Source organism: Phyllostomus hastatus, unplaced genomic scaffold (genome assembly GCF_019186645.2).
Source record: "Phyllostomus hastatus isolate PE091 unplaced genomic scaffold, TTU_PhHast_1.1 phas_contig_210, whole genome shotgun sequence".
Taxonomy (NCBI): domain Eukaryota; kingdom Metazoa; phylum Chordata; class Mammalia; order Chiroptera; family Phyllostomidae; genus Phyllostomus; species Phyllostomus hastatus.
The window spans coordinates 19648946-19661116 of NW_025333737.1; the positions used below are offsets into that span (position 1 = coordinate 19648946).

At 37.1% G+C, this 12171-nt stretch overlaps 1 protein-coding gene across 5 annotated transcripts in view; it reads left to right on the forward strand.

The window, feature by feature from the left end:
• The window catches only part of TRIM37 (tripartite motif containing 37), an 85428-nt gene that overhangs the window by 41296 nt on the left and 31961 nt on the right, over nucleotides 1-12171 (forward strand). For all 5 annotated transcript variants that reach the window (XM_045837135.1, XM_045837136.1, XM_045837137.1 and 2 more), the window contains 4 exons: nucleotides 2611-2725; nucleotides 3857-4072; nucleotides 5025-5161; nucleotides 9202-9287. In XM_045837135.1, the coding sequence (XP_045693091.1) occupies nucleotides 2611-2725; nucleotides 3857-4072; nucleotides 5025-5161; nucleotides 9202-9287 (554 nt within the window). The remainder of the gene's footprint in view (nucleotides 1-2610; nucleotides 2726-3856; nucleotides 4073-5024; nucleotides 5162-9201; nucleotides 9288-12171) is intronic.

The window sequence follows — 12171 nt, forward strand, 5'->3', positions numbered from 1 at the left end:
CTTCTAAGGTCCCATTTATCTGTTGAACTTCTTGCAACCTCACTATTTGTAAATCAGAAAATAGTGAAAAATCACAGACTTATTTTTCTCACTTGACTTTGTTCATATTTGGACGACTGGTTTTACAAGCTTAATTTCACAAAAAGATTTTCAGATCCTTTTAGATAATAGCAAATTAAAAGTAAGGGAATAGAGATAAAAACTGAGGAAAATAAAGTGATAGTAGCTGGTGTATTATTTTCAAGAAAGGACAGGACAAACTTTCAAGCCACAAAAAAAACATTTAATGTTAGGGTAAACTTGACAAGTCAGAAGCTTTGGTCATCATTACAAGAGGTTTTAATTTGGTGATAAAAATGAGGGCTTGAGTATTTAAAAAATAGGTTCAGCCCTGGCCAGTGTGGCTCAGTTGGTTGGAGTGTCATCTTGTAACCAAAGGGTTGCAGGTTCAATTCCTGGTCAGGGCACATACCTAGGTTGCAGGTTCAATTCCCAGTCCAGGTGCTTATGATCACCAGTCTGGGCATGTGCGAGAGGCAACCAATTGATGCATCTCCCTCACATCAATGTTTCTCTCTTTTCCTCCCTCTTTACCCTCCCCTCTCTGTAAAAGCAATGAAAAAATGCCCTCGGATGAGGATTTAAAAAGATAGACTCAAATGTGTTTTGAACTGAGAGGTTGCAGTGTGTTTAACAGTTTAGAAAGCTTTCATCAAGACCATTTTAAAAGCTTTTTTCCTTTGGAGGGAGTTAGATATACTCTTAAATTTCGCTTAGTCTGAGCCCTTTGTTCTTAAGCATGCTGGATGAGTTGCTGTTACATCCTCCTTTACTATTATGTGTTTTTTATAACTTCCCTGGGAGAACAAGAAGTGAAAAAAGATTATTACATTTTTAATGTAGAAAACACATTTGTGGCTTTGTCATCTTTGGGGGATTAGTTTAGTTCCATTTTATAACCTTTTAATTTTTTGTATTTTAAAAACATTATTCACCAAAAGAAATAATTAGTTGCAATCTCACACTTTTACCTTAGAGAAGATTGCAAAATTATTCAAACATCAGCCTACAAAAAGAGCCCTTCTTACACCCTTAGTCCTCTCCTTGCTGGAGTAGTGGTAACATTGAATTTTCCTGGTGGCAATCTGTGTGGGCTTTCTTTTTTAATGCAGTTTATCCTACCTGTAGTTCTTTATTTAGGCCATCCTGTTTATAACGACTTTTTCTTACAGACTTAGTACAGGAACAGATTCCTGTTGTGTTTATCACTTATTTGGCAACATTTACTGAGTCTCTGCCTGTCATTGAGCTAATATTGAGAGTAAGAAATGGTTTTTGTCGTCAGGAAACTCAAGATAAGATGGACAGATAAAAAAAGTTTGTTCTGTAATGGAATTTTATATGTACGTATTAGAAAGTTACTTAAGGCTTTTCTATAACTACATATATATTTTTTTTTATTAAAAAGAAATTTAAAGAATTTTGTGCTTCCTGTTGTTCTAATGGCACAAATTCTAATAATATGCAGGGTTGACCATGGTTTTATTAGTCATTCAAAAATACTACTCTTCAGAAAGTCTTACCAGTGTCTTATTAGTGTATATTGTCTGGGCAGTACCCACGCAGAATGGTGATTGGGTAAATCATTCCCGCCCTCTGATGTGTGAGGATCCTTACGAGAAAGTAGAGACCTGTTGTGGATAACGGTCAGATGGTCGGCAGGTTCTTATGCTAGCTGTGAAATCCAGGAAAAGAAGTGGAATGATAGTGAACATAAGGTTGGCAAGGCCTTATGTTACAGGCTTCCAAATTAGTCTTGTATGACTCTTTATATATTACTATAATTTTTTTCGCTGTAAACGGAGTCATGTTTGACTTTGTAACAAAAACAGAAGTTTTGTTGTGTTTTGTTTTTTGTTTTAATAAGTATTAGTTTTTTTTTAAAACTATGGATAGCCCTGAATATATTAAGGTCCTGCCATTTTTCCATTAATAGGCCTTAATATAGGTACTTGTGTGGTTTTTTTTTCTTTAACTCTAGTTAAAATATACCGTATTGTAATACATGGAGAGTTTTGATTTTAAACTGCTATCTGGAAGGGTTGGGAATTTGACAATGATTTTTTTACTGGGGAGCAAGAAATACAGGAATGTGAGGTGCAAGAAGGAAGGGGAAAAAGCAGTGCCTAAAACAAACTGCCTATTTTGCTATGGTCTGACCTAGTCGAGAAAGGGGAAAGAAAGTGGGAGCTTCCTCCTCGCATTGTATGGTCCTGTTCTTCCTGACTCATGGTCAGTGTTGAATTTCAGCTAGAGTATTATAGTAAGTATGCTTTAATAGGTTAATCATGATAGGTCATGTTAATTATTTAGAAAACTACAGTAGGTTTAGACAACTGACTTACAGATGACTTTTCAGAACCTTTTTTTATTATGATTTGTGAACTGTATGTATGGATGGTGAATGTGAGGAGCTCTTGAGTTCATTTTAACTTTGGCCTTACAGTGTAATGAAACTTGACATTTTAGAATTTATAGTTATAGATTCAAGGCTTGGTTGATAATATTTTACTGTTTGGATTATTTTTCATGTGCAGCTATTCTTTTAAGGTTTCAGGTTCGTTCACCAACTTTCTTTCAAAAATGCCGGGACCAGCATTGGTATATTACTCAATTGGAGGCTGCACAGACTAGCTATATCCAACAAATAAATAATCTTAAAGAGGTAAGCAAAAAATACATATTTTGGTGGTTTAGTATTTCATTGTCTTACTGGCCTGTTAACATTTGTAATTAGATTTTGGATATTTACTGCTGTTCATAATTCTGTAGAAAAATCCACTTACCTTGTTCTTTATCCTTACCATCTTTGAACCTCTAATTCTCTACTATTCAGTAGTCACTAGTCACATATGGCTATGTAAACATAATTAAAACAAAAAATTTTTCAGTTCCTTAGGTGCACTGACCACATTTTAAATGCTTGTATTGGCAATTGCATATAAAAACATTTGCATCACTGCATAAAATTGTATTACAGCCCTGGCTGGTGTGGCTCAGTAGATTGAGCACCAACTTGTAAACCAAAGGGTCGCCAGTTTGATTCCCAGTCTGGGCTCATGCCTGGGTTGCGGGCCAGGTCCCCAGTTGGGGGTGCATGAGAGGTTAACCACACATTGATGTTTCTCTCCCTCTCTTTCTCCCTCTCTTCCCCTCTGTCTAAAAATAAATAAAAAAAAAATTTTAAACAATTGTATTACAGTAATGCTATAGTTTGAGGTTATCTCTGTGTTTCTTTCAGTGACTTTTGTATTTCTCTCCTCTGTGCTGTCTTGAATTTAGAGGATTCAAACCTATAGAACAACTGAAAGTTGCCACATCTCAAATCCTCAGCGTTGTTGAACTGAACTCTGGGGAGGGTCAGTTAATTTTTATTTTACAGGGTTGACTAAATTATGTAAGGAATGTTTCTTTTTGCCAATGGAAAATGATACAGGGTGGAAGGTTTGAAGTGCCAAGAGTGGTTAATAGATGAGGGAGGAAAATATGAATGAATACATACTTTCAGAGGTTTTCATGTTAAATGTGACACTTAAGATTGTTTCTAATTATGTAGAGTTTGCCAAGTGTATGCGTAGCTTAGACTGGATAGGAGAAGGATGAGAATAAATTGGGCAGTTTTTCTTTGTCATAGATTCCTCCGTAAGCAGAAGGTCATGAGAGAGATGGTACAAGAAATGGTTTTAGGAACATATGAATATATTGTTTCACTTAAAAAATATTTTTTGCTGTACCACAGCAAAAAATGACTCATGCTTATGACTCATGTTTATTTGTATTGCTTTTGTCTTAAAAGAGACTTACTATTGAGTTATCTCGAACTCAGAAATCAAGAGATTTGTCACCACCAGCTAATCATCTTAGCCCCCAAAATGACGACACTCCCGAGGCACGATCCAAGAAGTCTGGGTCCGCTGTTGACATCCTTCTCCCGGACGGTCCTACTTCAGCTTCTGTAAGAGAGGCCAAGGAGGATGAAGATGAGGAGAAGATTCAGCATGAAGATTATCATGTAATAATTAGACTTGTGTTTGGTATTATGTAGGGGATCAGTATGCTGAAAGTCTTGTCCGTTTATATTTATTATTAGTGTACGCCCTTCTGGAAGTGTTAAGTCAGAAGTTGCTGAATCAACATGTTGTAGGGTTTTAAAATTAATTTACTTTAGAAAATGACACTCTACAAAATAAGCTGTGGTGTGCATTCTAGAACCTATATAGGTTGTGAATTTTAAATGTTTTATTTCCATTCACTGAAACTAGTAAATACCTTACCATTGCATATGTAGATAGATGATTTATGATTTGGGAAATAGCCAGGTTTTGTCCCAGCTAAACAATACCCAGATTGAAAATTCAAGAAGTGGTTGTTTTTGTTTAAAGTAAAACAGAGATGCAGAGACAGCTTTTTGAGACTTCAGGTATACATTACAATGGAGCCATCAGGGAGAGAGACTGAAGACAAGTTTAAGGTATTGACGAAACAGCATATTTAAGGAGGTTATTAGGTGTTGTAAAGGAGCCACTCAGGTTAACCTTTTGATAGGATGAGGTGGAGGAAGGGTAGGATAGAGTTTACAGGGAGGGAAGCTGAAAGTTGGGGGGATTTATGTTTACTTGTATTTTTTTTGTGTGCATATCAGTAACAGGGTTTTACAATGACCTTGCAGGTAATAGAGGTTAGGGAAGATTTGAGGAATGATAATTTGGATTGTTACTCTGTATGGAGTCTTACTGAAAGCTGACACAATATATGAAATATTGCCGGTTACATTTAGGGCCAAGCTGAGTGGCAGCAATAAATTGTTAGTAGTACTAGGTAATGTGCTCGTGAGATTTTCTCCACAGGGCTCAGCTGCCTAGGCACGGGAGCAGAGAATTCAGAGGATTACATTATTGTTTGGTGCTTGGGCCATATTGAACTATCCTTGGAGATTAAAATCTTATTTCTTTGCGTTGCTCTAGCATGAGCTTTCGGACGGGGATCTGGATCTGGATCTTGTTGGCGAAGATGAAGTAAATCACCTCGACGGCAGCAGCTCCTCTGCCAGTTCCACGGCCACAAGTAACACAGAGGAAAATGACATTGATGAAGAAACGATGTGAGTGTCTCACACTAACCCCTGTTAAAAACCACCCGAGGGACCGTTACTAGAAGCATATTAAATAGGGCTGAAAGTGGGGACAGTTAGCATATTTTTTTGATAATCCTTATAAATAAAGGGTCTTGAAGGAAGGACTTGAATTCGTTTCCTCTCTCTCGTCCCTGGGTTCCAAGCTGAGTTAATTTTGGTTTTAAACAATTTTGCAATTATTTCATATTTAAGAAAAGTTGCCGAAAGATTAATCAAGAATTCCCCTATTTAAAAAAACTGCCCAGATTCTTTCCACAAATGGTAATATTTTTGCTTTGTTATGTTTCTCTTTTTTGCACTCTCACTATGTAATTTTTTTGTGAGACATTTGAGATTAGGTGTGTGTACTTCTCGTTATATACTTCCTAAAAACAAGTATGTTTCTTTTGTAGCTACAGTACAGTTACCGAAATCAGGAGGTTAAAATTGCTGTAATACTACAGTCTGGCCTTTTATAAATTTTGCACGTGATGGCCTTTGGTCCAGGATGCCATGCAGGGTCACACGTTACACATGTTGCTTTCAGTTAAGTCTCTTCAGTCTGCCCCAGTCTGGGCCACTTAGTCTTCTTTTTTTTTCTTCTCCCCATTTGTTTTTCATGACTTTGCCACTTTTGAGAAATAGAGAGCAGGTATTTGGTAGAAAGTTGTTCAATTTGCAGTAGTCTGATATTTCCTCACAATTAGATTGAGCTTAAGCACTTATGGGAGGAATGCTACAGAATTGGTGGTATAGCCTTTTCAGCACATCATGAGGGGGAGGTGAAGGGCCTGGGTCTGCAGTCTGTACCATTAGGGTTGATTAATTTAGACGCCTGGTTAATATGATGTTTGCCAGGTTTCTCTGCAATTATGACTTTTCCCTTTGTAATCAAGAAATACCTTGTGCAGACATTTTGAAACTGTAGACATATTTTTCTCATTGCACTTTTGTCCATTCATTTTAACATCCATTGGTAGTCCTAGCTTGGGAAAGATTATTGTGTTGATGGCCAATAACACATTGATGATCCCATTATTCACTCTACATTATTAATTGGAATTCTACTTTATGGAAGAGCTTTCCCCTCTGCCCCATTAATTAGTTGATTAATATCATTGATATGGACTTGTGGATTCTTTTATTATTAAATGGTTTAACCCATTTACTGTCGTGATTTATTGCTCAGATTATCCAAGACTTAGCCAATGGGAGCCTGTTAAAGAGCTGACTCCTGTGTCTTTTTGAGATGTCCTCCTCATTTTTTAAGTACTTTCTTATTTTCTGGCACTATTAAGACATTCCAGGTTCATCTTGTAATTTATCTGTTCCAGCCCTGGCATTAGCCAGTTCACCAAGAGTAAGGTGAGAGAGAGTATTAACTCCCTCTGTGACCTTGCTTCATTCCCACACATTACCTCAAAGTGGGTTGTTTTCACTTATCGTACCCCCTAGCATATGTGGCAGATTGTCTAAAAGGGTTAATTAGTCAAATTTGAAGCCTAAGTACCTTTAAGCCTCCAACTACAATAACGATGTATAGGTTTTTTTAATATGAATGTAATTTGGGTTATGAGTTAAGCTACTATAAACATTCATGTATAGGTTTTTTAATATGAATGTAAATCTCTATTTCTCCAAGATAATGAAACTACTATATTGTATGATAATTGAATATTTAGTTTTCTTGAAAAACTAAACAGTTTTCCAGAATGTTTGTACTATTTTGCAATTCCTGTGAATAGTGTATGAGTGATCTGCTTTCTCTGACCCCTCAACAGCATTTAGTGTTGTGACTGGTTTTTATTTTAGCCATTCTGATAGGTTTTTAATGATACCTCATTGTGGTTTTAATTTGTATTTCCATAATGGCTAACAATGTTGAACATCTTTTCATCTGCTTAATTTGCCATCTGTATATTCTTGGTGAAATTTCTCATTCTGTCTTTTGTCTGTCTGTTTTCTAATTGAATATTTTTAATGGTTGAGATTTTTAATTATGATAAAATACATATAACATAAAATGTACCATTATAACCTTTGTAAATTTTTTAACAAATTTATTTAACAAGACATTTGATTTGAAGGAAAAACTATCTAGGATTCATTTCTTTTTACTTTATTTTTTTTACCTTTTTTTTTTCCCATTACCATTTAACCTCCTTACAGCCTCCCTTCCCCCTGCAGTCGGCACACTGTTGTCCGTGTTTAGAGTCCTTTCTCCTTTTTGTTCGATCCCTCCACCCGCTAACCTCCCCACCTCCAATAGCTGGTGAGCCTGCTCTGTAATTATGAGTCTGTCTCTATTTTACTTGTTAGTTCAGCTTGTTCATTGGATTCCACCTATAAGTGAAGTCCTATTTGTCTTTCTCTAACTGGCCTATTTCACTTGGCATAATGTTCTCCAGGTCCGTCCATGCTGTCACAAAGGGTAAAACTTTTTTTCTTTTTTTACAGCTGAGTTGTGTTCCATTGTGTATATGTCCCGTAGTTGTTCTATCCACTCATCTACTGATGGACACTTGGGCTGCTTCCATATCTTGGTGATTGTAAATAACGCTGCAGTGAACATAGGGTTGTTCATGTTCGTTCAAATTAATGCTTCCAGTATCTTTGGATATACTCCCAGAAGTGGAGTCACTGGGTCAAAACACACCAGCCAGGGCGGATTTTTGGATTTTAAACCAACTTCACGTTGCTGGGATAAATTTCACTTACCTTCATGTGTAATTGTCTTTATGTTTTTGTTTGTTTTTTTAAATATTTTATTTATTTATTTTTAGAGAGGGGAAGGGAGGGAGAAAGAGAGGGAGAGAAACATCAATGTGTGGTTGCCTCTCACTTGGCCCCCACTGGGGATGTGGCCTGAAACCCAGGCATGTGCCCTGACCAGGAATCGAACCTGCGATGCTTTAGTTCGAAGCCCCTGCTCAGTCCACTGAGCTACGCCAGCCAGTGTCTTTATGTTTTGCTGGATCTCGTTTGAGAGCCTTTTTTAATGCTCTTAATGGTGTTATACATTTCTTTATGACCGTTTTACAACCTGCTTCTCTCCCAGGAAAAACTTTGAGCCACAGTTCTGGCTCAAAGCTAGAATGAGTACAGAGGTGTGCAAATTTCTCCCACTTAGAAGTTCAGCCAGTAGTGGGTGGAGGAATAGGGGCTGTCTCCTCAAATTTTTCACCTTGTCTTCTCAGGCCTGGACCTCTGTTTTATGAATGAACTGAGGCAAAGGTGACCTAGGCCCCAGTATTCTCAGTGCGCTTGTCACGGAATTGGGAGGGGAGGAAGGAAGGAGAGCGGTCTTGGTTCTGGTACCACAAGTACCACAGATTCATTGTTCTTACCAAATTTTACTACATTTTCTTGAGATGTTTTTAATTTTCTCTGCGCTCTTAGAACTCCATTGCCAGTCTTTAAATGGTTCAAACAAATTTCACTAGTGTCTTTGGAGAGCAGGTCTGCAGAGCTTTTCATGCTGTCATGCTGGGAGTGGATCTTGAGACTTTTTTAAATACCCCAAACTGGCATTGATTAGTGCTGTTCCATATAGTACTTTGTCATTTAAAATAAAAATAAAGGAATAGTGTTTTTTGGTATGAGAGACTTCGTGAGGACTTTGATAGGAGGTAACACCATTTTCTATGAAATAATATTTTAAGAAAATAGTATATGCAGTAACTTGAATATTTTTTTTAGTCTTAAAATGTAGTGTTTTAAGCCTAATTTACTGCCATTAAGTTACAAATTCTATAAAGCTGTAATCTCTTCTGCTTTACAATGGTTCTCAGATTTTCTCTTCTAAAAATTAAATGTTGCCAAGCTGCCTTGGTACCTTTTAAAGGTAATTTGACTATTAATACTACCTATACATGTGATAAGTACAAAAGTCTTTTTCTTCATTTTTGTATTTAAAAATATCCTGTTTTCACAGGAGAAAGCTATGCACTATTGTTAAAAATTCACTGAAGTGTGACAAATAATGTTAATTATACTCTGTGGGAATAATGAGTGTTGTGTATTCTTAGGTCTGGAGAAAATGATGTGGAGTACAACAACATGGAACTGGAAGAGGGGGAGCTCATGGAAGATGCGGCTGCTGCAGGACCCGCAGGTACAGAGGCCAAGCCCACAAGCCATTCTGTCTTCTCTCTACTCTCTTCTGACAGTATCGTATTTTAATATGTGGCAGCCACACTCTATATGGCTCGTGGTGTTGGAAGTGCTATGTTTTGTATATTGACTTTAGAGTATATTACTAAGGTATTTTAAACAATAATAATAGCTAACCTTTGGTATGTGTTCATATGTACCAGGCACTATGCAAGAAGCACTTTGTGTACCTTATCTCATTTACTTATAAAATTCTGTGAGGTTTTAGGCTACTGTCTTTCAAAACAGCCTCTCATATGGGTTCCTTGTATCCATTATTGCTCCCCTTCATTCTGTTACCCATAGCATGAGTTCAGAATGAGTTTTTTCCCTTCATTAATGTCTCATCATGTCACTTCTCTGCTTAGAAACCCTTCATTTGATTCCATTTACTTATAGGATAAAGTCCAAACTCGTTAGTGTAGTACACAGGCCCTTTATGCGCTGCTCCTGCTTATTTCTTTAGCCTTTACCTCTCTCACACTCCTCTGCACGTTTTTCAGTTCATCAGGTGTGCCATGGTATCTCACATCTTCACTTCCCAACATGTTGTTTTTCCTACTTTCGCTTTTATTGTATTTCTTCCTGGAAGTCCTCCTTGACTGCTTGCCCTGGGTATCTTTTCTGCTCTCTCAAATTAACCCCTTAGAGCCTATTTAACTTATATGGGGGGACCCCCCAAAAAGTCAAATTATCTTCTGGAAGGCAGGCCCTTCATAGCACAGGTTTCCCCCACTAGGTGAGTGTTTTAGGAACCCATATGTATCGGTGTACCAGTTGGAGTTGTTGTGAGAGGCTGCGTTGGGCTGCAGTGGATTTTTTTTTAAGACTCTCAGTGAGTTTGCCCATTTCATGATCACGAGGGGTGATTGAGGAGTGTACCTGCCCACACTGTGCTGAGTGTTCAGCAGTGTTGACCAAAAATGGTGTGACCTCCATGCCTCACCTTCCCTATTCATCCATTCTCAGCCCAGGTGACCCTTTTTGGTTTCCTTGGATGAAAAAAGTCCTCAACAGAAAACATTTTGCATTTTGCCGATGTGGAAGAGGTGAAACAAAAAACAGCAGAAGCATCAAAATCGATGAGTTCAAAAACTTGTGAGTGGTGGAAAAAAAGGCTCAATAGGTGTATTGATTCAAATGGAGAGTACTTTGAAGGTGACTAAAGTTTAAATATGTAAGAAAAATACACAGCTTTTTATAAACACCGGGTTTTTGGGGTCCCCCTTGTATTGAACATTCTAATTGCTTATGTAGCTGCCCATTTTGTCTTTCCCCTCTGAACTCCACGAAGCCGAGGTGATGTGCATGTTAATTAATTTTGTATCCCTAGCACTTAATGGTATAGTAGGGATCACTTAATATTTGTTGAGCTAAATGTTGAGTAAATATACTTTATTACTAAGTTTTTAATGTAATTTTCAAGGTTTTAAATACTACCAAAAAATTCAGAGGCTGTCTTGGTATAAAATAGATCGTGTATTAAGTCGAAGTTACTGAAGATATTTCAGCCTTTTTTTTTTTTAAGTTAAACTTGTGATTTCCTCTCTTAAACTATGTTCTAGGGAACTTCTTGTACATGGCATTTTTAAATACCCTGGGTACACTAGAGGTTATATTTTTCAATTAATTTATTTATTCATTCACCCAATACCTACTGAGCCCTTAACTGGAACTGGATCCTGTTTTACTCTCTGGAGCTACAGTACTGAATGCAAAGGTGTCCCTGCTTTCATGGCCTCTCTGTTCTGTAATTCTGAAATTATAATTTATCTGTTCAGTGAATATTTTTTGAGTACCTATTATAATACAGACACAAAATTCTAGGTGCTAAGAATACAATAGTGAATCAAGCAGTTAATTTTTATTTTGTGCTTTGGGGAATTTTATACATTTGGTAGGCATTTGTTGAATTTCTTCCCTATTTCAGGATTTCTGGAAAATACAATGAAAAGGACTTACTCTTAAGTAATTTATAAGCCAAAGGTGTATGGATATGTGAACAATATATATAACTGTAAGACAGTGCACATACAAAAGAATTTCTTTGTACTTGTGTACTCCCTCTTTCAGGAGGTGGAGCGTAGCTCTCCACCCTTTAATGTAAGCTACACTTCGTGGCTTGCTTCCAGATTGTACAGTGTGAAAAGGGAGGGGGAGTGGCGACCGACTCTGCTAGGGAGATCTGGCAAACACCACCTTGGCCGGGTTATCAGATTTGGAGTCATCAGCATCATTGTGTGAACAGCATGTGTCCTCGTTGTGAGGTGTTGCAGAGGTGCCCTTACATCTGTCGTCATCCCCAAAACCCATAAGCACAGTCTGACCATGAGGAAAACACCACATAAACCCCAATTTAGGGACATTCTATGAAATATCTGACCAGTACTCTTCAAAACTGCCAAAAGCAAGAAAAGTCTGAGAAACTATTACATATCACAGATCAGAGGAAGCTAAGGAGAAATGATTAACTAGATGTGATTTGCTATTTTGGTTGGGACCCTGCAACACAAGGATATCAGATAAAAATTAATGAAATACAAATAAAGTTTGGAATTCAGTTGAAAACATTTATATTGGTTTATTAGTTGTCATAAATATACCATAGTAATGAAAGATGTTAACAGTAGGGAAACTGAATATGGGATTTACAGAAACACTGAATCTTTTCACTTTTTCTGTAAATCTAAAACTATTCTAAAAACATAAGTAAACACAAGGTAGATTAGGGATGAGTTGAGGCTGAGTGTGGAATGCATTATCATCAGATGTTCATTATGAAAAATCCATTTCAAACCTGTTACTGATAATTTGGAACCACACAGTCATCTAAAGAATCATGTCAA